Source organism: Tauraco erythrolophus, chromosome 6, assembly GCF_009769465.1.
Source record: "Tauraco erythrolophus isolate bTauEry1 chromosome 6, bTauEry1.pri, whole genome shotgun sequence".
Taxonomy (NCBI): domain Eukaryota; kingdom Metazoa; phylum Chordata; class Aves; order Musophagiformes; family Musophagidae; genus Tauraco; species Tauraco erythrolophus.
Genome location: NC_141470.1, coordinates 16,889,848 through 16,915,150, shown reverse-complemented (window position 1 = coordinate 16,915,150; position 25,303 = coordinate 16,889,848). Strand labels below are relative to the sequence as shown.

The 25,303-nt window shown below is 36.7% G+C and overlaps 1 protein-coding gene across 1 annotated transcript in view; it reads left to right on the top strand.

Moving 5' to 3' along the window:
• The window catches only part of SHANK2 (SH3 and multiple ankyrin repeat domains 2), a 317,236-nt gene that overhangs the window by 263,269 nt on the left and 28,664 nt on the right, over positions 1 to 25,303 (top strand). Inside the window, 3 exon segments of the mRNA XM_086613043.1 lie at positions 14,727 to 14,862; positions 16,815 to 16,895; positions 20,019 to 20,039. Of these exon segments, the coding sequence (XP_086469169.1) occupies positions 14,727 to 14,862; positions 16,815 to 16,895; positions 20,019 to 20,039 (238 nt within the window).

Sequence of the window (25,303 nt, the reverse complement as noted above, 5' to 3'; positions counted from 1 at the left end):
AGCTTCTCTTGCTTACTTTTGGAAGCACCTAGCACTTCAACCCTTCAGCGTATGGTGGCATCATCCGTTTCTATCTTCCTTTGTTGTACATAAGTTCCTTTTCTGATCATGTCAGAAACTTATCATAAGTTCCTTTCATGATCTTTCCTTGCTTACTTTAGACTTAACTCACATTTCAAAAGATAAAACGTTGAATCAAGATTATTGAGGTTTTGCTATCTGTGAATCTTTTGGGTTTGGTGCTTTTTGAATTTAATGCATAGAAAGTTAAAGCAGCAGGATAACAAGTCTGCAAAATTATTGTTGTTACGAACGAGGCTGCCGTTTTCTAATTGAAAAACTTGTTATCTTCACTTATGCTTCATTCGTCTCCCTCTCTTCAATGTCTGTTCAGTTTTGTGGCATGTTTATTTCAATAATATGCTTCTGATGAGTTGCTACATTTTTACATGGTTGTGTAGCTATTCAGTGTGTTCCTAAAATGTCAGTGCGTAACAGCACTGATTCATCCAATACATCGCACAGCTGACTTCTGTTTGCGAAGCAGCAGCAATTTGGTTGCTAACTTTAGATGTTCAAGGAAGGAAGAGGGCAGGTTTGCGTTCCTTTTGGCCACTAGAAGGAAAGAAGTGTTTCCAAAGAAGTGTTTCCAGCTTGTTTTAATAGAGAATTTGACTGTGGAACAAATGTTTCCAAAAGACAGGCTGTATCATCTCATTGCCACTGCAGGCACCCACAGACTTGGAGCAATGCATAAGGCAAAACCTTGCTCAACTGGTTTTGCCTTTTGCTGCGAGGATATTGCCTCAGGACTAGCGTTCTGTGTAGGCTAGGTGGAGCCACTTTAAAGGCCAGAAAATTTCCTCGTGCTCCATGAGTCATCAGATCATATAAAAATAGATTTTTTCTTCTAACTATTTACAAATAAAATCAAACTTAATGAAAAGTTTGTTGGTGATTCTTATGCACCACCACAAAATGCTCTGAGGAGTCTGCTGTTACACTTCTATGTTGCTTGTTCACTAACCAAAATAAATCATTCCTTCTTAACAGAAGCTTTTTGGCTTATGCTCTTGCTTGAGATGATAAAACGTCATCCTGTGTGGATAGTAAGTAAATTAAAATGTTGCTTCTTTGAAGTGGTAACAAAAAGACTCATTACAAATTAATGAAGTTGCTGTTATAAACAAGTTTGTTTTCTTTAAAGAGAACTGCAAAAGTTGTCTTGCTTTTGCTTTTGAGTTTTTGTTGAGTTGATGTTGTGTAACACTATGTATTTGGGGCTAGTGTCTATTTTACATTATAATTACAGATAAACATTCTGATATTCTTTTACAAAGTAGGGTAAGTAGGATTTTTGTTGTTCATGTGAATGCATCTGGTGAATTCTGACACTCCCCAGCAAAAGTATATTCTAGAGTATTGTCCATTTTTGTTTTTTTATAATGTGTTGGGCTTCCTAATCAAATCTATTAGAGCTTTTCATCTCCATTGATGGGGCCTTAGCGCCTGATGGTTGGTTAGGTATGTTATAGTGGATTACTTATATGCCACTTTCCAAGGCTGTTCAACTGAAGCACAGGTTTAAAGGGCACAAAGTGAATCTCAGGCTGTATTGGGATTGTAGTGCCATCCTGATGCAGTATTGAAGGAAAAATAACTTGGAAAAAAAATAAATGGAATTCTATCTAGTCTTCTTAAACAAAGAACCAAAATTCTCAAGACTAGATTGAATATAAATATTTGGGAAGCAGTTAGAACAAGCCGTATCTGCCATGCAAGTAATACATTCTAAGCAACTAGATTTGGGTAGTTTTGTTTTGCACGGCATGGTTAGAGTTCCAGGAGCCATTAATCTGAGGTGGGAGACCATTCTTTCCACAAACAAGCTGCTACAACTGGAGGGGATATTTTTTAATTTTTTGCCTTAGTAATTCCAATTCTTTGCTTATAGACATGTGTAACTTGGTTTGTTTGATTATTTTAAACTAAACATTTCCATGTTTGTAGCTATGGTGTGCTATGACTCTACGATTGATACCTCTTGGTTTTTTATTTTGAATTTCAAAAGTCTTGCATAAAACATGCAACTTCGTTTGGCAATTAATGGAAAACTGTAGTATGGTTAGTGCAATTAGTAGTTTTCTAAGTTAAGGTGGGACACTCCTAACATCACCAAGTTCATGACTCAACTGACTGATGCGTATTTCTTTAATACAGAAAACATTTTTTATGTGAGTTTGATTATTCTATAGGTACTTAAGCATTTCTTAGGGCTGCACTTCAGTCTTCATTCAGTTTTGTTCTCCGGCATAGCTGTGGCAAACGGGTACGCGTGCATAAGCTGTTTACCAGTTTTTCAGTCAGTAGTGCTATTGAAGTCAATGAGCATAAAGTTAATAAAATCAGCACTTTACTGAATCAAAGGATGCCTTTCTGTAGTACAGGTCCACTGCATGCCTTTACTGGGCAAATAACAGCCAAATGATCCAATGATCAGTGCAGCAGTTGGGCCTGCCTGCAGGTTTGATGGGTCTGGTGGTGACAAAATAAAACACCTGTCCATATAGATAGTAATGTATTAATAGATATTGGAACACGAAAACCACACTCCGTCCCAACATTAATCACTGAAGACAGATGTCAAATAAAATGCACTTTGCAATGAGGCGCAGTCTATGTAGTTGAAAGATTGAGCTGGAGCTGTTCCTGTTCAGGTTTCTGTTTCTGGAAGCAATCCTGTTTGTGCCCTTCCATAAAGGTGGCGAGTGTATGGCATGCCTGAACAAGGAATATTGGCTTACATTTGTTTTACCTATTTAAAGCTCTCTTATGCAGCGCTTATTTCCTTGCAGCATATATCTCTGAAGAACACAATAATTGCCTGCAAGTCTCACTCTAAAGACATAAATGTTTTGCTACATTTTCTTCTAGGTTTGTGTAGCATCCTAACCTGACGATTCCGTGAGTTTAAACAACATGATGCGCAGCCTCCAAAAAAAAACACCTTATAAGCAGTTCAAAGTTTAAGGCAGTGTAGTTAAAACTAACATGACTTTTAAGAAAGAATTATCTCTACATGCTGTACAATTAGGCTTTCTTACATAAAGAGAAATACATGAGCAATACATTTTTTTAATTGTTCCTAGTGCAGATGCATTTTCTAGAAAGTGACTGTATGTGGGAGGAGGAATATAGATTATCTGTATTTGATGACAACACATTCTGTCAATATATCTGTGTAATCTCTGGGGAAGTTTTAACTGAAAATCATTGAGATGTACAGAGCCGATCAGTTTATATTACATGTATAATGTTTAATTTTGAATTGTGTTGCCTGACTAATGTGTGCTTACCTAATGAATAAGAACATTGGGCTGCATTATTAATACTCTTAAGGAGATCTATATTTTGATACATAGTTTAGAATTCTCTGCCTAATGGCCTTTAATGTAGGAATGCAGTTTTAAAAATAGAAGGGCTCAGCCTGCTGTCTTCTACCTATTGTAAATACTTATCAAGTGGTTCATTCAGAATTCAAAGAAAGATCTATTGTCTTCTCAGTGCTTGCATAATGCCACTGCACTCCTGATTTTTAAAAAGGGTATATTTTTAGGGTTGAACACAGCCTTGTGTTTTTATAAAGTGTTAAGCTGGGAATTGTTTAATTGGGATCTGAAGCATTTCATCACTTAAAGGTCAGTGTGGCAGGTGAGTGCTGTTTCCAGGGTGTAATTGCACGAGTGCTTGTAGCAGTAACGGTGGTTTCAGCTTCTTCTGCTCTTTGTTACTGACCCCACGCACCTGCTCAGCTGCATGGGTGAAGCTGTTTGTGAAGCTGCTCCAGGAATAAGCCTGGCTTAGAAATGCATTCTGTCCAAAATGGATCCTGTTCTTCATGCCACCCTGCAAAAACTTGTCCCAGAATTGCTGAGGGGTACAACAAGGGTAGGTACTAGTCCCATACTGCCGAAAAGATGTTTGTCCACAACCTGTCAACCGAACAGATGTCATGCTGCCCACTGTGCTGCCCATCACTGGTCCAGCAGTCAGATCACAATAATTTGTGAAACTGTGCAGTGTTAACCATTGCACTTAAATGATCCAGATTAAAATTATCCTCCTTTTTTATTTCGGCCTTCGAAGTCAACTTATCAGAGGGGCCTCACAAAGCATTAGTGGCTCTGCTGAGTGGCAAACTGGTATGGGAGTAGATGGTCAGCAGAGGAGAGTAGAGTCTGTTAAACTTGTTTTTCCACTGCAGAACCACTGCTTGAATGTGCAGCTTGGATTGCATTTGTTTTCATTACATGAAAAAAAACCCGTTTGCTCAGAACAAACCCCAGCAGAGGTGGATGACTGTGGTTATGTCAGAGAAATGAGGTGAAAGCAGCACTGGTTGCAATGGTTAAGCAGTTTTGGATTTTCATGCATGCTTTCATCTGTGAAGGGCAGATATGCTAGAGATGTTTCATCAATGTATGGGTGACCTCTAGTTTGCTATTTTTGGTACTCTATTTTTAGTGCTAGCTGTGTATCACAATTTATAGGCTATAGTAGTATCTGAGAACAAATTAATTGTAAGAGGCATGTTCATGAAACGAGTGTTAAGATAATATCTTTTGCACTTCAAACTTCATTTTAATTGTACTGCATTTTAAATTAGAACTTTTTTTTAAGCATTGGAATTTGAAAAAAGAAAAAAAACCACAATAATCAGGTTATCTTCACAGAGTTTATTTTAAGGCAAAAAGAAGCAAACATACCAAAAAGTGGACAAACTATCAGGTACTAATGGAAGTGAGATATACAAAATAAGTGCATGCTGGAAAGACAAAAGGAGTAGCAAACAAATACAATGCCAACAAAACTAGGGAAGGGATGAGGTGAATGCCAAATCCAACCTCTGTGATTAAATTAGGCCACCCCCCTCTTAAGGATCATTGTGAATCAGACAGATGACATATTTGGCTCTGGCGTGCTCCTGAGTTATCAGGACAGGAAGAGGGAAGAGGAGAAAGATTTGGTAGAGAAAGGAGATGAAATCTTAAAGCTGTGTCCAGACTCTCTTCCTAGCTATGGGCCCAGCTGTGCCCAGACTAGTTGAGAACCTCTAAAGGTTGTTCCCAGGTGCAAACCTCCTGTCTGGTAACTACTCTGAGCATGCAGAAATTGAGAACTAGTCAGAGACCTGCCCAGACAGCCACTCCTCGTCTTTTGTCCATCTTTGACATTCCAAGACCATTAAATGTTTGGTGAATATAAGTCACATTCTTTAAAACAGGTTAAAATATCAAGTGTAGGTCACAACCTTATACTACCTTGTATCAATATATACGAGTTAGGAGTAATACCATTTTGAAGATTCCTTAGAAATGGAAACCTTTTCAGGTGTGTGTATGAGAGAGCAAAACAGATGTGCATGATTCACTTGATTTTTTTTTTTTTTTTCCCTAAGAGAAGTTATGACATGAAAAACTGCCACCTCTTGCACCTGAAAGCCATTGGACAAGTTCATCCTAAGTGTAATTTAATTGATTGCAGTACGCTGCAGTTCAATCAACTGCAATAAAGTTAATTGAACCTCTCCTAAGAAATGTGACTTAAACCAAATGATTCAAAATAGTAACAGGTACTGATTAATGGAGACAATTATTTTTAATAGGAATGAGTCCAAGTAATTGAGTGAAGTTTGAATGTTCTGTATAAGGTAGTCTCATGATAGTAGTTAGTTACTTTCAACAGCTTTCAGATTAGATATAAGTACGCAAAATGCAAAATTTTAGGTTAAAATGCTGGCTTAACATGGTTCTACCTTTTAACCATGGCATGGGTAAGAGACAAACAGCAACCTTCAACTCTGCTGCTTTTCTTACAGTGTATGCTTTCAACTTTGTCCCCAAACTTAACCACTGTGTTCTGTACAGAAACAATACTGTTGTTTCTGTTTCTTGACAATGTTTTTAATGGGAAAAAATAAGACATTGTTGAGAAAATGTTTTGATATATTATTCCATTGCTTGTTTTTTCTAGTAAGGCGGGATTATTATTGAATACCTGTAATTAAAGTAGGTGGGAGATAAGGGAAGTTCCATTACAATATCCAGTTGTGTTTTCTTGTTGTGCTGTGTTTGTTTGCATGTATGTGTTACATGGTTACATGAGCAAAATTCACATCATGAGTCTTGTGGAAAAAGATCAGAGCTTTTACAGTTTTTAACCGACATTAGGATCAAATACTCTGTTCCTGAACTATGTCCTAAATATTTTCCACTGGCCGTGTGTAACTCTCTCAGATACTCAAAACTGTCTATACTCCAGGTCAATGACTGTGAGAAAGAGGGTAGTGCAGACATTCCCCACTTGACTCTAGCAGGTTATTAGAAGAAAATTGAGTTGTGCGTATCTCTTGAAAGAGGTCAGACACTGACATGGGTGAAATACGAGTGAATATGTCACCATCTTTATAAGCTAGTTTGACTGAAGTTAGACACATTTTTTAAAAGCTGGCTTTGGGTCCTGAACAGCTGTTGTGCTCCATTCGGGTTTTAGACTCTGTCATAATAGATTATAAAAATGCTTGTTTAGCTGGATGTTAGTCCCACCTGTTCTGTTAGCAGAATGCATAGAGAGTAGGGGGAAAATAGCTATTTAGGCTATTGGCACTTTGGCACAGGAAAAAAGGATTAGTATAAACCAATCACACCTAGGATGGAAATTTGAAAAGAAAAGGTCCTTTTTAGAGGCTCTGGGCCTAACAGGAGTAACAGGGACAGGAAATCTAAGAAGTTCCAAGATGGAGCTTGGCTAAATGTTAAGAAACAAATTATGTGATGCAGTTGCCATGACAACAAAGGAGCCTGGAGTTTATGATCTGAGATGCCTCTTCATTCTACTACTTCTATCAGAAATAGATGTTCCTAAGCACATCTGAAGATTTGCAGTACTGGTGCTACTCAAGAGGATGGAGAGATGTAGGCTAAAGCCTTCCTCAATAGCGTGGCTCAGCTATCTCTAGGCAGAGACCAGATTCATGTTGAAGGAAAAGTCTGCCACCTGGCTGGAGCAGCCCTGCAGATCCTGGGTTTCACCAGGGAGACTGCGCTTCAGCCTGTCCTATCACCCTTGCTGAGAGCAAGCACCAGGCAGGACATCTTCCCTTGCTGTGGGAGGTGTGAGAGAAGGAGGGAGGTGTGTGTACTCGGCACTGGTGAGGCCGCACCTGGAATATTGTGTCCAGTTTTGGGCCCCTCGCTTTAAGAGAGATATTGAGCTCCTGGAGCGAGTCCAAAGAAGGGCGACTAAACTGGTCAAGGGGCTGGAAAATAAAACTTATGAGGAGCGGCTGAGGGAGTTGGGGCTGTTTAGGCTGGAGAAGAGGAGGCTGAGGGGAGACCTGATTACAGCCTACAAATACTTGAGAAGGGATGGTGGGGAGGTGGGGGAAGGGCTCTTTACATTAGTGTTGGGTGATAGAACAAGAGGAAATGGGTATAAGCTTAGTCAGGAGAGATTCAGGTTGGATGTTAGGAAGTATTTCTTCTCTGAAAGGGTTGTCAGCCACTGGAATAGGCTGCCCAGGGAGGTGGTTGAGTCCCCATCCCTGGATGTGTTTAAGAATAGGGTGGATGATCTACTTGAGGATATGGTTTAATGGGGATTAGGGACGGTTGGACTCGATGATCTCTAAGGTCTTTTCCAACCTAGAAATCTATGAATCTATGAAAAGGTGCAATATTCCCCCATATGCAAATAGAGGGAAGTGTGGTGACAGGATGAAATCTAAGACCTCAAGACATGGTATCTCCACAGGATGTTTTCCTTTAGATGTCTTATATCTTTCTTGTTTACTGTAATGTCTGAGCATATGCAAACAAATTTGCACTGTGGCAATGCTAATAATGATATTGACACTTTTCCTGTAATTTATATGTACCTTTTTTTCTGAAGGGCTGTAGGTACTTCCTTATGATACTTCTTATTTTGAGGAAACCCCATAGAATCACAGAATTGTTGAGGTAGGAAGTCATCTCTGGAGATGACCTAATCCAATTCCTTGCTCACCAGCTTCATCTTCTTTACAGCCTCCCATGCAGTAACGTCATCAATCCAGGCAAATCTATAAGGAAGTGGATTACTATTAAAAGTTTACTACTGCTGTATTTCAGCTGCAGTTTCTGCATGCTTGGATGCCTGGTTGTGTGAAGCTTTTGGACGTGGTCTACATTTGTGATACGTACTGCTTTAGCACAAAGATTTTAAGGCCAGCATAACCATAGACACCACAACCAGTTGCTGGTTTTCAGTAAATGAAATAGTCTTGCAGCTGACCCCTGGATTAGCACTGCAGATACAATGAGCGAAGGAATAACTTCCCAAAGATTTTCTGGGTCACTGTGTCTTTCTGTGTCTCATATTTTAATCTACAGAATAAGAATACTTCACAGATGGGAAACTCATATTCATTTGTGACATGCTTAGACAGTGTTATGTGCACAACTGTGTAGTTACTTGAAATGCAAAAGTATAATTTGAGCCTACAAAATTGCTTGTATGCTATTTATTTTGCTGGTACAAATTGTAATTAGATTAGTGTGTGTTAAGTATTTACAAAAAATGGTGGATTTTTAAAAAGTGTGTAGGCAGGGTTTTGTAAGTGTGTGTAACAGGTTTAGTTTTTTTGCTGTTTTTTCAAGTACTTCAATGGACAGGAAGAGCTTCTGAGAAGATTATATTGACAGAATGTGTGTTCATATCTGCAAGGTGAATTTATTCACCATTGCAGCAATTCAGTGGTCATCCTGAGCAGAATGACTTGAGTTTTGTCTACCTAATTACTGTTGAAAGTGATTGACTACATTTTCCACTGAGCGAATGTTTAGGTAATGGAAGGACGAGGATGATGCATTGAAGAAATTAAGATATTTTTTATTATTATTAATAGAACAAACTCTGCAAAGGTCTCATTCTCTGGTAGTGTTTTTTCTTTTACACCTTCCTACGGGAAGGCTGCTCTGGTGAATATGTTCCAGCTCATGCATCTGCTATCCTAGAATGTGCAGGTTATTTTATTGTATTTTATCTTTTATTTATTTATTTTATTTTGGTTTGGTTTGGCCTTTTTTTGTTTTGTTTTATTATTTTGTTTAATTTTTCAACCCATTGCATCATTATAAATTTCAGGGGAAAAAAACATTTTTATGCAGTCTGTGTAAATATCCATAAAATCTACCCCAGCATTTCTAGGACACTCATTAACATACTCATTTCAAGAAAAAATCCACATTTTTAAATAATAGCATTTGTTCTTTCGTGTCCTAGATCTGCCCATGTAAGTAAACTAAATGCACGTATTTACACAGTGAAGAGTTTGTTTGCACTGACATACTGCCTGGTGTGGCAGAAGAATGGGGACCCATCCTATTGCAGTTTCTGTAGGGAATGAGTACTGTAAAGATTAATACACACATTTTCTTTAAGATATGGAAGTACACGTTTATTTGGGAGGCAGAAGGGTAAGTTTAATCTTCAGGAAACAAATTTCAAAGTAATTCTATCTCTAACCTTGCTTCTAAAGTAAATACCAGCTGCCCTGTAGGCATTATAGTGATCATTTAGTGGTGTGTGAATTGAAAAAAACAATTTACAATTTTCTGTACCCCCCAACAGCATCTGTGTGGCTACACTGACTTGCATCGTCGTAGTCCTCTCTTACTGCATCGTATTTAAGCTCTTTGCTGCCTTTGAGATTACCTAGAATGTCTTTGTGAAAATAGACCCAGAAAAAAGATAGCTGCTTCCTCTCCTTTGTGCTCTTAGCAATCATCTCATGGTAAATACTGCTTCTGCCTTCCTCCTTTGCCCCTGGCTTCATGTCTTCTGTTATGGTACCCTTTTCCAGCTAGAGCACATCTCTTGAAATCACCTGTCAAATGACTTTACTGCCTTCCATTCATACTCGCTGTAAACCAATTTCTACCGTATCTTATCCTTTTCTAAACTTCTTCCATTTCCTAAGCAGTTGTCATTTTCAGTCCTGTGCACTTGTCTCTGATGTTACCAGGATTATAAGGGTGCCTGAACAGGAGCATCTTTTTCTTTGTAAAGTTCAGGAGAAATTTATTGATGTCATGGGAGTTCATATATCATTTTTTGTATGGAGAGCTCTTTCATGTAGGAAATATATCATAAAGAAAACAAAATATTACCTGATTAGTATATTGCTCTTGGAGACCACATCATTATTTATTCTTGAATAAATTTTCATTATTTTTATTGGATTTTGTGGGGTCTAGATGTTACTGTGTATAAATGCTCAGTAAGATGAAGTCAGGGTGGTGGACTTGGATATTAAAGAGTGAGATTTATGACTGTTGTCAGTTGTCTTTGTCACTGGTTTACTCCATATTTTTGAATCATGTCTTGAAAGAATGGCCATGTTGGAGAGAGAACTCTTCATTGTTGTTGTTCAAAGCTCTTTGTGCAAGAGGAATGTTATTATTGATCACAGTCTCTGGTTTGGCGCTTTTAAGCAGGTGTATGTCGCAGCTGTGAAGCACATGGAACGCAAGACCCAAAGAGCTTTCAATTCTCTTAGAGGGTATTGGAGGGAGCAGCAATGCGTCTGCTGTGGTTGCAGTGGTGGGAGGTGGAGAGGAGGCACAGCGCACTGCTTTTTGTCTTGGAGAACTGAGTGTTTCGTGCTCAAGTATATTGCATTGCTGTAGGAAGCTATGAAATGACAACTATATGAATAACTGATTCCATCAGCTGAAAGAAAGGAATGAAAGCTTTTAACTATGCAGAGGTGATGGCAAGTATTGTTTGCTACCATGTATGAATATTTAGTGTCTTAAATGTATCCAGAAGTGTCTGGATCAACCAGCTGTACGTACCTCTAATTATAGCTGCAGAGCAGTCCATCCATATCTCCCCTAAATACTGACCGACACATGAGCGTTGCTTTACCTGCATTCCTTTTGTTTTAGCTGCCTTTAGCTGTAAGCTAACTAGTAATGGTGCAATCACTGGGGTGAAGGCTACGTAGCACTGTCTCTCACCTGCTCTCCTTGACTCTGTTCAGTGTCATTTGATGCTTTTCACTGAGTGGTTCAAACAGAGTTATGTTACATGAGGTGTATGAGAAACAGTGGTATAAGCCATATGGCTGATAACCATAGAATCATAGAATGATCTGGGTTGGAAGGGACCTTAAAGATCATCTCGAATACTTCAAGGCATTGAAATACGATGCTTTTGCGCACTACTAGCAAATCATTTTATCTGGAAAAATTGTCTGCTGTGAATTTTTCTCATTTCTGTCTCCAGCTTTTCTCTTAAGTCATAATTTTCCTGTCTTGTAACATTGTACTGCTCTATAAAAATCTGTGAACATTGATTATACAAGGTGGAAAAAGCACTGAGACGTATAGTTGAAAAATGTTGATATTCACAAAAGTCTTCCTCCTTTTAAACACTTCAAGAACAGTTCATGCATACCCAAAAAGTAAGTTCAGCTTGAGATAGCTCAGGCTTCCAGTTTAGGCTATATTTTAAAGACATTGGGTCTATGAGATCATATTATTTTGTAAATTATATCTCAAATTCTTTCCAAGTGCTCAAAGTAGCTTCCATCCCACTGCCCAGTTTTAACTAAATGATAATAAAGTCTGAACTTCAAGAATATAAAGTTCTAAGGCTTTTCCTGAAAGTTGGGAATTGATAGAGGAGAGTTATTGAAATTGCTGGCTGTCTCAAGGGACAGATTTCCTTGCATTTGGCTTGTTTGATGACCTGTTGCCATTGATGTAGCATGGAACCAGCCACAGTATGTATCTATTTCTATAATCTATTTAACCTATTGATGAAGGACATGGGAGAGTTCACTGCAGGAAAGTTTTGGGGAAGAATCGAAGGAAAAAACTTAAGGTTTTGCAGTAAAAGGTCACAGAGAATATGCTGAAAGATTGGATCGAAGAAGAGGACACAAATTTGTGTCTCCAAACCAACTTTGCTAGTTTGACTGTTTATGGAACACCATTCTAAACACTTTGCTACTAAAAGCAAAAATATATTTTTTATGTTTCAAAGAACATGATCACATTTAATAACAAGTACACATGTGATTATTAAATAGATTGGCACAGGTGAAATAGATGTCTGTATTACTGATTATAAAAATTTACCTTCTTCAGCTTCTTTACAAAGCCTAGATGAGATGCCGTAGTCATGTCCCCACTGCCAAAGCTTGAAGTGGAAGCAAAGAGAGTCTCATGAAATTATTCACACCTGAAAAAGTTTTGCTAAGTAATATCAGACTAAAACTACCAAACCAACCTGCTAGAACTCTGGTGTCTTACTCTTTAATGACCATTTCTACTGTCATTTGGCTTACATATAAAATACTGAAGAAGGTTAAAAGAAATGGAGAATCTGTCACTGAAATCCTAGTTCCTTATAAGCTATTGACAATTCTGATGTTACTGCTCTGTAATCACGCTACAGTTTTACCCACTGAGGTGGAAAAGATAGTGATGAGGTATTGCTCTGCCGATTTCATGATTCTTTTGTTATCAAGCATTTCTGTAAGCTCTTTGAGTTAAAAAAAATCTTCAAATCTCCTACAAATATTTTTATTTTTTCAATATAAATCTTTTTGGTACCAGCTTTTGTAACTGTGCCTTTTAAACAAAGCTGCTATAAACAGTCGTTTACAGGTTCTGTTTCTGAGACAGCTTCAAAAAATGAGTCGTATATATTTGCTCTTGCTCTAAATGTTAAGTATCATTGCACATAACGATGCGAACAGATGGTAAGCTGCATAAGCTGTTTATCATTTTACACATTTATCACTTTACACTAGTGAAGTGTACATGTGTTTGATTAATATTAACTTTAGATTTATTTGGAGGTCTCTGTTTTTTGACAGCATTAGGGGACATATTCTAATCCATACTGACTTCCAACCTTAAAATTTAATTCCAGTAAAGATGGAGTAGATGCATTCTATAGTTCTTAATTGCATGAACTTTTTTTGCTGTAGAAAAGTTTTACCTGATTGAATTTTTAATACTGGAAGAAATTCAGAAGTAAATGGATAACTCTGCTAAAATGTTTTAGACAGATTAAATTTAGATGCCATTGGTCCAGCTAACTAAATACCATATCTTGGAATTAAATACCAGATGCTAAGAAGGTGTAAAATAAAACAAAACAGCAACACTCCTGTTCAAATAGATATTCTTTTATATCCTTCTACAGAATGAGAGAACTTCATATTTGCCTGCTCAACAGTCTGGGTGTTCAGCATGTGCTGCACTTACATTGCTGTATATGAAACTAAAAAAGCATCTCAAAAAGCATCTCAAGCTTATAGACGTAGCACACGGACCATACTTTGAGACTTCTGACTGCAGCATTTTTTTAAAAATATGGTTTACCTGAACGTTATTTCATCATAATGCATTTTGTCTTAGCTAAAGCCTGAAAAAAGGCAAGATTTTCCTTTGATACCATGGATGGAAAAATGATTTCAAGTTGGAGTGGATCTGGTTGTGCTTGTTGTTATGCTAAATGGCAATAATATTTAATGAGAGATTTTGCCATTTAGTAAATTCTTTAGAGTGTGAGATGCCCAGCCTGTCAGAATAAATAGAGGAGGCTAAAAACATTTACTTTGAAAATGACTGTTCATTTTGGAAGGCACTGAGTGATCGCAGTGAAATATAACTGAGTCAGTCGAATTTTGGATAGAGATCAAATTCCCAGCGTGTATTCTGGCAGCATCTCTTCTTCATGATTCCATTCCTCAATATCTTTTATGTTCAAATAGCACATGCAGCACTTTGGTCTTATATGCTGCTATCATTCAGATTTCAGGGAACTTTCAGTGGCTTCTTATAGATTGAATGAATACATAAATTACATTTATCCATGGTTATTTACAGTTTTTATGCCTAGGCTTCCTTCTATGTCTATTAATTAATATTATAGAAAAACATATAGAGCAAATATGATGATATAGCACTAGGAATTACCCAGAGAGTATGCATTTTAAAGTTTAATGTTGCAGTGCAGTATAAAGTTTAGTTGGCTTGACCATAATTGCTGGTCTGTGCTTCATATAGTTAACCCCTGTTTTCCCATGAAGACTCTTATGGACTGCTATGGCCCTGTTGCCTTTGCTTCCAGGACATCAGATCAGATGCTGGGAAATGAGGAGAGTGCATATAATAAAAGAATGTGTCTTGAACATAAGAATTTACTTCAGGAATAAAAATCTTTATTCCTGGATGATCTGAAAAAAAAAAGCTTTTAATATCTCATGGGTTATGGTAGAGAACATAAAATACACATAAACATTTGTGGATAACGCAGTCATGAAAACTATTGTTTAAGAAAATATTCTTAGTGTATGAAATGCAGAGTTGTAGCACACTAATTGTTAGAAGTAAAATACATAAAGGGAAAGATTTGGTTGAACTCATTACCTTTTTTTTTAAAAAAAAAGGGAATTATGAGGAAATTATTTGCATATTTCATGAAGAGCTAGCTTTATTTTCCTGTTATCATACCAACTCTATTCTGTTTCTTAAATATGTATTTTTATTAAAAGATAGTAATTAGAAAATCTCTATCTTCCTTCTCTTTCCACCTGCTGTTTTTGAAACTGAAATAACAGAAATTTTCTGCATTTTGATCTAAAAGGCTATTTCCTTTCTTTGCAGGTTAATAATGAGAATGTAGTGAAAGTTGGCCACAGGCAGGTGGTGAACATGATTCGACAAGGGGGCAATCACCTGGTTCTTAAGGTTGTCACAGTAACCAGGAATCTTGATCCAGATGACACAGCTAGAAAGAAAGGTACATTTTTCTCTTTTCCTAATGGAGTCCTTTTGCTCTTGCTCCGCAGAAAACAGTATGGACACAAAATGACTGTTTTATAAATTCGGATTTATAGATTTCACTTTTAAAATTTGAAATACCCTTCTCTTATTTAATTTAGAGTAATTTAATTCTGTTGACTTATGCATTAATATGTGACAAAACTGGCTGAAATTTCGCCTGAAATACCTTGGAGTTTGCTCAGGTAAAAGCTACCCTGGAAAGTCGTTAGGCCTTCATAATTACCACTAAGCAGAAAAGATTGCTGCTGCTAACTAGTATTCAGTACAGCAGCATCACAGTTTTGAAAATTCGTGTTCCTCCTACCAATTTCTTCACTCGCAGCTGCCTGGCTCTTCAACACAAGAGTGGTTAGGAGCTGAGGGCTCCCTCTTTGTCCATGAGTAAAACTTTTTGTCTACGCTATGAGTGTTCTTGACATCTACTACTTTTTTTAAAAACAAAAAATAAAACAAAACACCTTGGGGGGTGGGAGGGGAAGACTATATTAAATAATGTCCGAACGTGGTCCTGCATTATTTTTAGTTTGATAGAATTGCTATTCACACATTTTAAACAAGCCTTTCACCTCTGCCTTTTGGGATGTTTCATATTGCCCTTAAATAGAAGCGCTGTTGTATACAACCCAAAGGGAAGTTGCTTCTGTAAAAGCAAACTCAGTCCTTTGTTATTTTTCCAAAGCCTTCTATGTGTCATTTACCGAAAACATTCACTTTTGAACCTTGTCCCGTTTTTGATGCAAGTTGGTAGGCTTTCGTGTTACCTGGCAATTGCCATTTTACCTTGGGAATTGTGTGGAAGGATTTTCTTGCTATCAGTCTCCTTTACGGCAAGGCCAGTGTCAGATACTCAGTCCCATTTAACAATCTAGTATTTTGCGCACTTGCCCTCACAGACTTGTTGTCCCTTCTTTTGCTGGGCAAGGGCAGACCTCAGACTGGAGTCAACACGTGCAGTATTTATGCAGCCTCTTATCTGACACTGAACCTGAGCTATATTTTTGCTTTCTTGTGACACTCTGTCATTCAAACCTCTGTAAGAAGATGATGGAGCTTAATAGAGAAAGGATGATGCTTACATAGGTGGATATATGTGATATGGGAAGAATGTTGTCTCCTTTCCTCCATCACTCTTTCCCACCTTCAAACTGCTTTGCCACCTCTTGTCAAAATGACGTAGCCTGGTGTATAATATTTACCAAAACGCTTAAAAACTCTAATTTTTCCTGGTTTCCCCAAACTATTTTTGTTTACTGGAAATCTTCAACTGTTCTACCGACATTGGCATAATCTTTTCTGATATTACGCTCCTTTCTGACCACCAGAATGTTTGCTATCAGGATACTAAAACACATGCTGGATTTTAGTTTCTGTGCTAGATGATTGCGTTGATGTTTCAAGATCTTATTTATACTGAGGATCACCTGTTTTCCTTAGTCTCACCATAACTATTAAGATAAATTTGAATCTTATTTCTTGTGTTTCTCGGATTTAACAATTTCTTCAAAGACGAAATTAATCTGGCAGAGACTGGCTGGTCCCCAGGAGATTTTTAGCTATGTATATTTCTTAGAAGGAGGGGCACAACTGCTGTGAGGCACTTTCTCTAGAAAGTCTTGTTCCTGCTGAAAAAATGCAGGAAATGCACAGTTATTTAGCTTTAAATGTTTCTGTGTATGCTGTTACATAAAAGCTTGCTGGTGTGTCAAACAACCTACGCTAAAAGTTGAAACGGTATAGAAATTCAGTACATGAAAAGCATCTCAGGGATTTTTTTCCCTCCGCATGTATGTATTTAATATTACTTTATTTAATATAGTATATTCTTTTAAATAAATGTTATGTATGTGAATATAGCATTTGAGAGATGTGTGTTTACTTACACTGTGTATCCTTCTGTTTAATGCAAAGCCCCACCACCTCCTAAGCGAGCTCCAACCACTGCACTGACCTTGCGGTCTAAGTCAATGACCTCAGAGCTTGAAGAGCTTGGTAAGAAAGTGTTTTTTGACAAGCATGCTGGCATAATAGAAATGTAAAAAAGAAAAAAAATATATATCTGTGTATATGTTAAATTGACTAAGAGGGACCGCACTGTGTACAGCATATAGAACAGAAAAGGTTTTAAGAATGCTGCATCTTTGGAGAGTTCAAATATGCATGATTCGCATGAATAATTTTTGTTTAAACTTGTGCCTTTACTGCTACGCAAGAGAATGTTGATACATTTTATGCATCATCAAAGTTTGGCACATCTACTAAAAGTAATGCCGTATCATATTTTGTTAGCTTTGCTTTCTAAATTTTCAGTTCATCTAATATTGTTTTATTTTAAATTTCTGTGGCCTCTCAATAGTGGATAAAGGTAAGCTGCCAGAAGCTGTTGTTAAAAAGCTGACAGTGTTAAAGCAGCTTCAACTTCAACTTGTTTTCATTAGACTCTGATCTGAAAAAGCACATACTATGATATCACTTTGACTTCTGTGCATGATATAAACTTAATTCTTCTCATTATTGGTAATAAAAAAATATTGAGCATTCAGTCTTTTATTTGCTAATTTTAAGAACTGTGATTGTAGATTCCTTTGCTTGATCATCCACATTCTAGATATGCATAATTCTCCGGGAATTTTGATTTATTTTATAGAAGTGAGGGAGTTAATAATTCTTTTCTTCCTGCTTTTAATGTTAGGTCATTAAAAAGTAGAATTTCTGCAGCTAGGCATAATAAATATGTTATGAATGGACCATATATGCAAAGAGAAGAGCCCAGTGCGTATTTATATATGGCTATTACACTAGAACAGTGCGTTTAGCAAGTGATAATTGGGTATAAACACAAACCATGTCCCTCATTGCAGAGTAATAGAGTCTATCATACAATAAACCCATTTTTCCATGTAACCCTACATTGATTTAAATACATTTTGCGATCATTTTTATTTCTGGCATGGACTTATCTGAAGGCTAACTGGGAGGAATCAAAGTCATGTGGCCACTTTTTTTTTCCCCTGGAAGTCAATGTTTTCTGGGCTAGATGGCCTCAATCCCTTCTTTAGTGAGTCAAGTTAGCTTCAGTGGAGGTTCTGACCAACAAAGGGGTGCTGAAGTGGTTACTGTCTTCTCTATGGTATAACAACCAGCTGAAGACCAAAATGAAAAAGTCTGATTATTTAGCTCTAACAGATCTCAGAAAATATGATTTTTCTGTGCCAGAAAGTTTAGGAGCCTGACTAAAGTTTTCAACAGTTTGTGAATGCTCCATAATTTTTCTTCTGGATTAAAATATAAAATATTATTTCTGGAGCCACTTTGTGGGTTTGTTTTCCTTTCATGGAGTGCTGAGAGGTTGTAAAACTTTACTGGCTTATCGGCAAACTTCCCAAGGGAACAGAAATACTTAGACACCATTTTTCCCCCTTCGTTATCCCCTTTTGCAAATCACTTTCAAACTGAGGCTGTTCTCTATTTCTCTTACTTGTCAATCTTAAGTAGTAGATACTGTTCTTAAAGCAGAAAGAAGCAGCACTCTTTTCTAGGGGAAAAGAGCTTATTAATAGTTAAAGTCACCTCTACTATGTAGACCATCATGTTTTAGCCTTCTCACTCCCCTGTTCAGGTTATAGTGCTTGATCTGCTATTTGTTCTCATCAGCTGGCAGAAACCACTGCACTCTTGTGACTAGCAGCCATGGGACATACGTGAATCTTTAAGCACATTTCCCATCCATATCTTTATCCAGATGGGGCAAATATTTCAGTGGCAAGACTTTACTATTCTGAAGAATAGTCCTGAAGCATGTTCCAGAAGTGTATGTCCCTCGATGAAGCTGTAGTGATACTAGAGCATGGCAGAAATTTATCTTCTTCCTAAACGAGACTGTAAATACCAGTTCTGTGATACTCTGAACATTTGCCACCCTAGCAAACAATTTGACTACTGTTATAAAGAACATCTGTGGTCTACCTATTTTAGTATTTGTCCTGTAAAAGGGCCATTATCAGAAGAAACAAGAATTCTTAAATTGTACAACTGAACAAGCTTCCAAAGAGAAAATGTTCTCACTATCATCAGTTAAAAGTTGTCTTCTGACATAAAACGCAAATTGTATGTGTGTATTTATATATAATTTATATATTTTTATATGTATATGTGTATATATTGGACATCTGTATGAACTATGAGAAGACCCACATTTTTATATCCATTAAACTACCTAATGAATAAGCATTTGTTTCATAACATATATGTGCAAAGTAAATACGAAGTACGTATAGAGGAACACTGTGGCTGTTCTCATCAATATATATATGTAATCTTTTTTCTGAACTGAAGCAGCTCATGGTCTCAATAATGTCTTGTGGCAAAGAACTCCACAGGCTAATTATGTGCTGTGTACAAATGTATTTCCTTTTTATTGGTTTTAAATGTGATGCCTTTAATTTTATTGAATGTCCCTTGTTATGTATTAGAAGAAAAAGATAAATAGAAATTCCCCATTTGTTTTCCCTTCGAGTATATATTTTTGTAATTTCTCCTAGCTAAGCTAAACATCATTCTTTAAAAAAAAAAATATACGCCTTGTGGTCTTTACAGTCACTTTCTTTGCCTGGCTCTGAACTCTACTTATGGTTTTATTGGCATGTTTTTAGCTACTCTGTTCTCCACAATACTGAGCAGACCATCTCAGTGGTTCTCTTTCAAATTAGTTAATCCAAAGTATGGCAGATAACATGTGCCACTGATTCCTTTCCACTTCAATCTGCAAAGATTTGAAAATGCCCTATTATCGTAGTTTGAAAGCCCTGGTGTCAATAAGTTGCCCCAATTACAGTTTTTAAAAAATGAGTTAGGAAAAAAAATTGTACGTGTAATCCTAATTTCTGCAGGGGAGCAACTTCTTGTAGTTAAGGTATAAACCCTGATGAACTGTGCATTTGCCAAGCTGTTTATCTACTGTGATATGATAGATACATGCATAGTAGAGGCTAGCAAGGAGAGACTAATTTCTTAGATGGAAGAAAAATGTTTATGCTCAAAATGACAGACAAGGATTTAGCATATAAAAATTACCTTCAGAATTGATTCACAGTTCATTCCCTTTCTGTTTCCAAGCTTCAGTACGGAAGAAGAAGGGTAAGGGGAAGCATTTTGTCTCTTGTTTAACCTGTTTCTCACCTTTCCATAGTGAAGGATAATAACATAATGTAAATGTTGGCATATGGTCCAGTTTATTTTATGGTGTCAAATGTACATTAATTATTGTATATGTTTTTTAGTTATTTAGTTAATAAATTGCAAACACACTAAGAACTCCAGTAGAAGACTACATTTGAAAATATCCCTCACATTTCTTCCTTTTGTCTCCTTTCCTTCATCTTGCTTTTTTTTCCTTCTTTGTATCCAACTCTTTTCCAAACCCCTCCATATCATCTCACAGTTACTGTGCTAACTGGCAGCCACAGAGACTATGTGGCCAGTAACATATCCTCAGTGTAGTCCCACATTAGTGATTTCGCTTGTCTTCTTACTGGCCAAGTGTTACTCCCATAACCACACTGTCTCTGTCTCAGGAAATAGGGATCTTGCACACAACACTTGGACTTTTGACCTGGAGAAATGCTGCTCTGCACAATTTTAAGTTTTCAGTAGAACATCTTCCACGCTGTCCCGTATGCATGGAGTGCCCTCCCTGAACTGATTCATAAGGCCACTACCTTCTCCTTGAAATCTCTCCTAAAGACCCACTTCCCCTATGATCCCTATTAAGCAATCATCTAAGCAATGATGGCTAGGCAGAGGGGTAGGTAGAAATAGTGATGCTACTTTAACAGTTTTATAAATGTAACCGTATATATATGTGTATACAAAGTTTGTTTGTGTTTAGCTGTATTTTTCCATACTCCTATATGTCATTTTGCTTTCTTAGATTGTAAGCTCTCCTGAGCAGGGACTGTGTCATTTACACGTTTTCATGGTGTTTAGCCCAAGGAAGAGTCTCAAACTTCCCCGAGCCCCTGGGTGATAGCTGATAAAACACTCTCTGTCCTGCTCTTCAACAAAGTTCAGTGTCATGGAAAAGAAGGCTAGGCTGTAGGCAGTGTCTTCTCTCAACAGGGAAGCTTTTGCTTTTTAATGTTAAACAGAGTAAAACCAGGTTATTTGCCCCTCTTTATTTTTCTGCTCTTTCCTGACCTCCTTTCAGGTCGCTAACAGAGGTTCCAGCTAGTGATATCTTCCGTTCTCTTTTCAGAGAATATGAGAGAATCAACCCTATTGCTACTGGTATTTTTCTGAAAAATATATTTTGGCAGCATATAAAAAATCTTTACGTTATTATTGTAGAATCTTCTGTCAACCAAAAATTCAGTTTTCTGGGTCATAGATGAGGGAGGCATTAAGATGAAAATAACAGCTTTTGTGGTTCTGTTTTACTGGATTTGTTGCTTGTCTTTTGAGAGAGGTTCTGGTTCATTGGGAGAATAGAAGAAAGGAAGGACATAGGCTGTATTTTTTATATTCAGGATAGACAATATAACGTTTGCGTCTAAAGAGACAGGTAATAAAATCTTTAGTTTCACGGGCATGGGCAGTATGGCCTGGGCAGTATAACCATTTTACTGCAGTTACATAACACAAATTACTAAAATGTAAATTGTACTTCATCTGTGCCACTGACTTTCTGCTTACAGTAGTTGCCTGACTTAGAGACATAACATCCAATTCAAAATATATGTTTGGAGGGGGCGTGTTTTCAATGGTAAAACTACTTTCTGGATTTTGTGGGGTATCGGGGAGGGGAAAGAGGCTTTCTTTTTTCGTTTGTCACTTGTAGATTTTTAAGAATTGCTGAATGAGTAGCTTATGGCAACATGTAAACCAACAGTTGTAGCAGTAATTTTTGGGAGGCAGTACTTAAAATATAATTCTAGGTGATGTGTAGTCAGCCCATTAATACTGAAGAGTAACCAAAATATTAATGCAGCAAGTTAAAATGAAGACTTGAAAATACACTGAAAATAAAAAAATAAAAAGTAAATATTTTTGGTTATAATTTTCATCATCACTACAGAAAATAGGTATCCTCAGAGTTTCAAAATTAGTATTTTAAGATAATAACTTTAATTCTGTTCATAAAAAGTTTATGTGGCTCGTGAAAAGCTTGTTTTTAAAGGGGTTTTCCTTTGGTTTTTGTTTTGACTTGTTTATCAATAACTTCTTGTGGATGGAGAATTTTAAAATTATATGATACTTAAGGAACACATCCATAAACTAAGATCTGTAAATGTCTAGATACATGATTTAAAAGTTTCATGCTCCTAAGCTTTTATTACTGACAGGAAATGGGTTTGATTTAAAATTTTGGATTTTCAGTGAAAGGTAAAGTGAACAGTGATTAGTTTTAAAAACCTAATATAAAAATCCTCTAAGAGAAAGTATAAAATTAAGAATAAAGCAGGCTAAATTTTCATAGTGAAATGGAACGACAAGATAAATAATTCTTCTGCATTAATAAATATTACTTTGACAGTGTCAGACGAATGTCAGGTGTGAGCTGGGGGGGGCGGTGTTTATTCTTAGAATCGATATGGTAGTCAATATAAAATAATCCCTCTCTATGAGTTGATACTTATCTTTGGGTTTTGATGTGGGCTGCAGTACCAATTACAAATGTAGGATTTTCCTCCTTTGAAGAGTTTAGATGCTACTACCACCTCTCAGATACAGAATCACTGTGATATCATCAACACAGAGTATTGTTACCTGGCATCAAGTCTTAGCAGCATTTGAATAGAAAAATATCAGTTGATGGCATTCAAAAGAAATATTAGCTCTATCTGCAATAAGCATTCACACTTCATCCCATTCCTGTTGTCCATTGTTTCAAAGGTGGCACATTCTAATGGCATCTGAAACAATGAAATTGCAGAGCAAATATATATTAAATGAATGCCAAACAGTGGATTAGCTTACAGTGTTATGTTATGTTTGAAGAAACCACTCACAAAGACGTTTGGGTTCAAAAATCATTTTTTTATTTCACTGTGGTGGAGTTGATGATGGAGATTTGTCTGCAGGAAACAATGGAAATACCATCGAAGCAATTTTTACAGCACTCACAACGTCGGCTTCTTTGATAGTTTCCAGCATCTGCAGTGCTTCTATTTAGGAAGAAGGTTTTCTGATCTTCACCAGACACTGTATTTTAGAAGATGAGAGCAAAAAGCATCAGGCTTAACGAAGAATTCTTGAAGGGTATCCTTGTAAGTAATTGATTTGCATTACATATTTGAAATTCTAATGAGATAGCAATATAATAGTAAGATAAAGGTTGTCATCAGGTTGTCATTTTTCAGAAGCATAAAGCAGTCGCTCTGGGTGGAATTTGTGAAGTATATGTGTGGAAAAAATATGGGTCCTATCTTTTTGTTGATATAGCAAGGTCACAGGTTTTATGACTTGTAGTCGAACTTGTGGGAATCGACTGCAGTGTAAGAAGGTATAGGATTAGAACCATGCCTACCACATATGTGCTTTTGAAACACTTTGTAAGAGAAAAATATTGAAAGTTGGCATGTTTCAAGGAGAACAATGCTAACCCTATGCTTTCCACTGAAAAAAATTTAACACCTAGCTGGCAATGTGCTGATGAGCAATTTTTGGCACAGAATCTTAAATTAACAGGTAACTCTCAGTACTGAACACTTCTTCAAACCTGAGTTCCTGTTTCTTGAGGTGGGCAGCTTTAAGTAACATTTTGAAAATTCTGAGAATCCTGAGCAGAGGTCATTTGAGTCTCTGTGTGGGTGTTCTCATTTACGCTAGTATTATTTTTAATTTATCAGCTTATTCTTGAGTATGTAAGCACCTTTTTTGTGATACTTGTTTTTCTTTACTACAGGACAGTAATTGAAAAGATTTTCAAAACCTTTCTGCATCAGCCAAACACCACAATGGTATAAAAGAAGTTGAAAAAGGAATTGTAAGTGTTAAAGTGTTGTGGGGTTTGTAGCATTTGGAAACAGAAAAATTAAATATGTTGGTGTATGTGTGGCACTTGCTATACTCAAATATTTTAATTGAATATCTAACCACATATTCAAAATTGTGACTGCGTGAGGAACAGTAAAAAATTGCATGTGTTTCCCAACATGGTACAGTTAAGGCAGTGGAGAACTTTTTCAACACTTTTAATGTGTTCTCTCTCTTTTTCAGGAGCCAGGGAGATGAAGGACTTATCTCCCTCATCTCAAAACTTCCTTTGCTGCTATTTCTCATTTTTTTTCTTCAAATGTTCATATACCCATGTTAATTAATATCTAATATAATTAAAAATAAATGTTTTTAGATAATTCCTCATAGTTTGTTTGTTTTTTCCCCTCGGTGTGGAAGTGTGAGAGTAAGTGCAAGAGCAGAGAAGGCTGCAAGTGTCTTAGGTCCTCCACCTTTCTGTTTGGTTTCTTTTGGTTGATTGTCTTTCTTTTGTGACTAGGCTAAATTTTCAATTGCTGTCTCTTAAACAGAACATCAAATTGCCACTTAAATTCCACCTGGCTTGCAGGGTAGGAGTGGGTATTGACTATATTCTCTGCTTTGTTTTTGTTCTTAAACAGAAACCACTGTTAGACAATGACCATTCCTCTTTCAAGGTAGGCTGAATTGTAAGGCTCCAGGATTGCAGGTGCATTTTAAATGCCTGTATAATTATTTCATTAATTGAACATACTGTTAAAGAGCTGGTACTTGAAAATTATATCTGCAGAAAGAATTTGAACATATCAGTTTTCTGCTTTCCTTAAAATTACTTTTGATGGTGTAATTATAATATGTAAATGTGACTTATATGTACTAATGTGAAGATATTTTCAGCCCTAGAAACACAAATAAGACTTTTTTTCAAGAAAGTTTTAATAGTTCTCTATTGTGAATACATACAAATCCTTTTCAAAAATCATGTAATGGTATTTATAGATACTCAATGTTAAATGATTAATTTTAGTCACTAAACAGTTTTTATGTTTTACTGATTTATTCTACATAATTTTGCCCTTTTTGGATTTTCGTGTACTTTGTAGAGTTTACAGTATCCCTAAGAATATATAAGTATTTTTACTCAGTTTTCATAGAAGGAAAGTGTTGCAAATGGCTTATGTTTTTGACTGTATTGCAAAGCACTTTTGTTCTTTCCTCATTATGCTAACTGCTAAAGTAATATTCTCTGCCTGTTGTTTGCAGTATGGTAAATATGTGATTTTGGCACTGTGATTTCAACACAATCCTGCAAATTGTTCATTTGGGGTGGGGCTGGAAGAAGTTAATTACAGATAAAAATGTGCTCGTGGTGGCAGATTTATGAGGATTAGCCTAAAAGTCTAAACAAAACCTCAAATCATTCCACT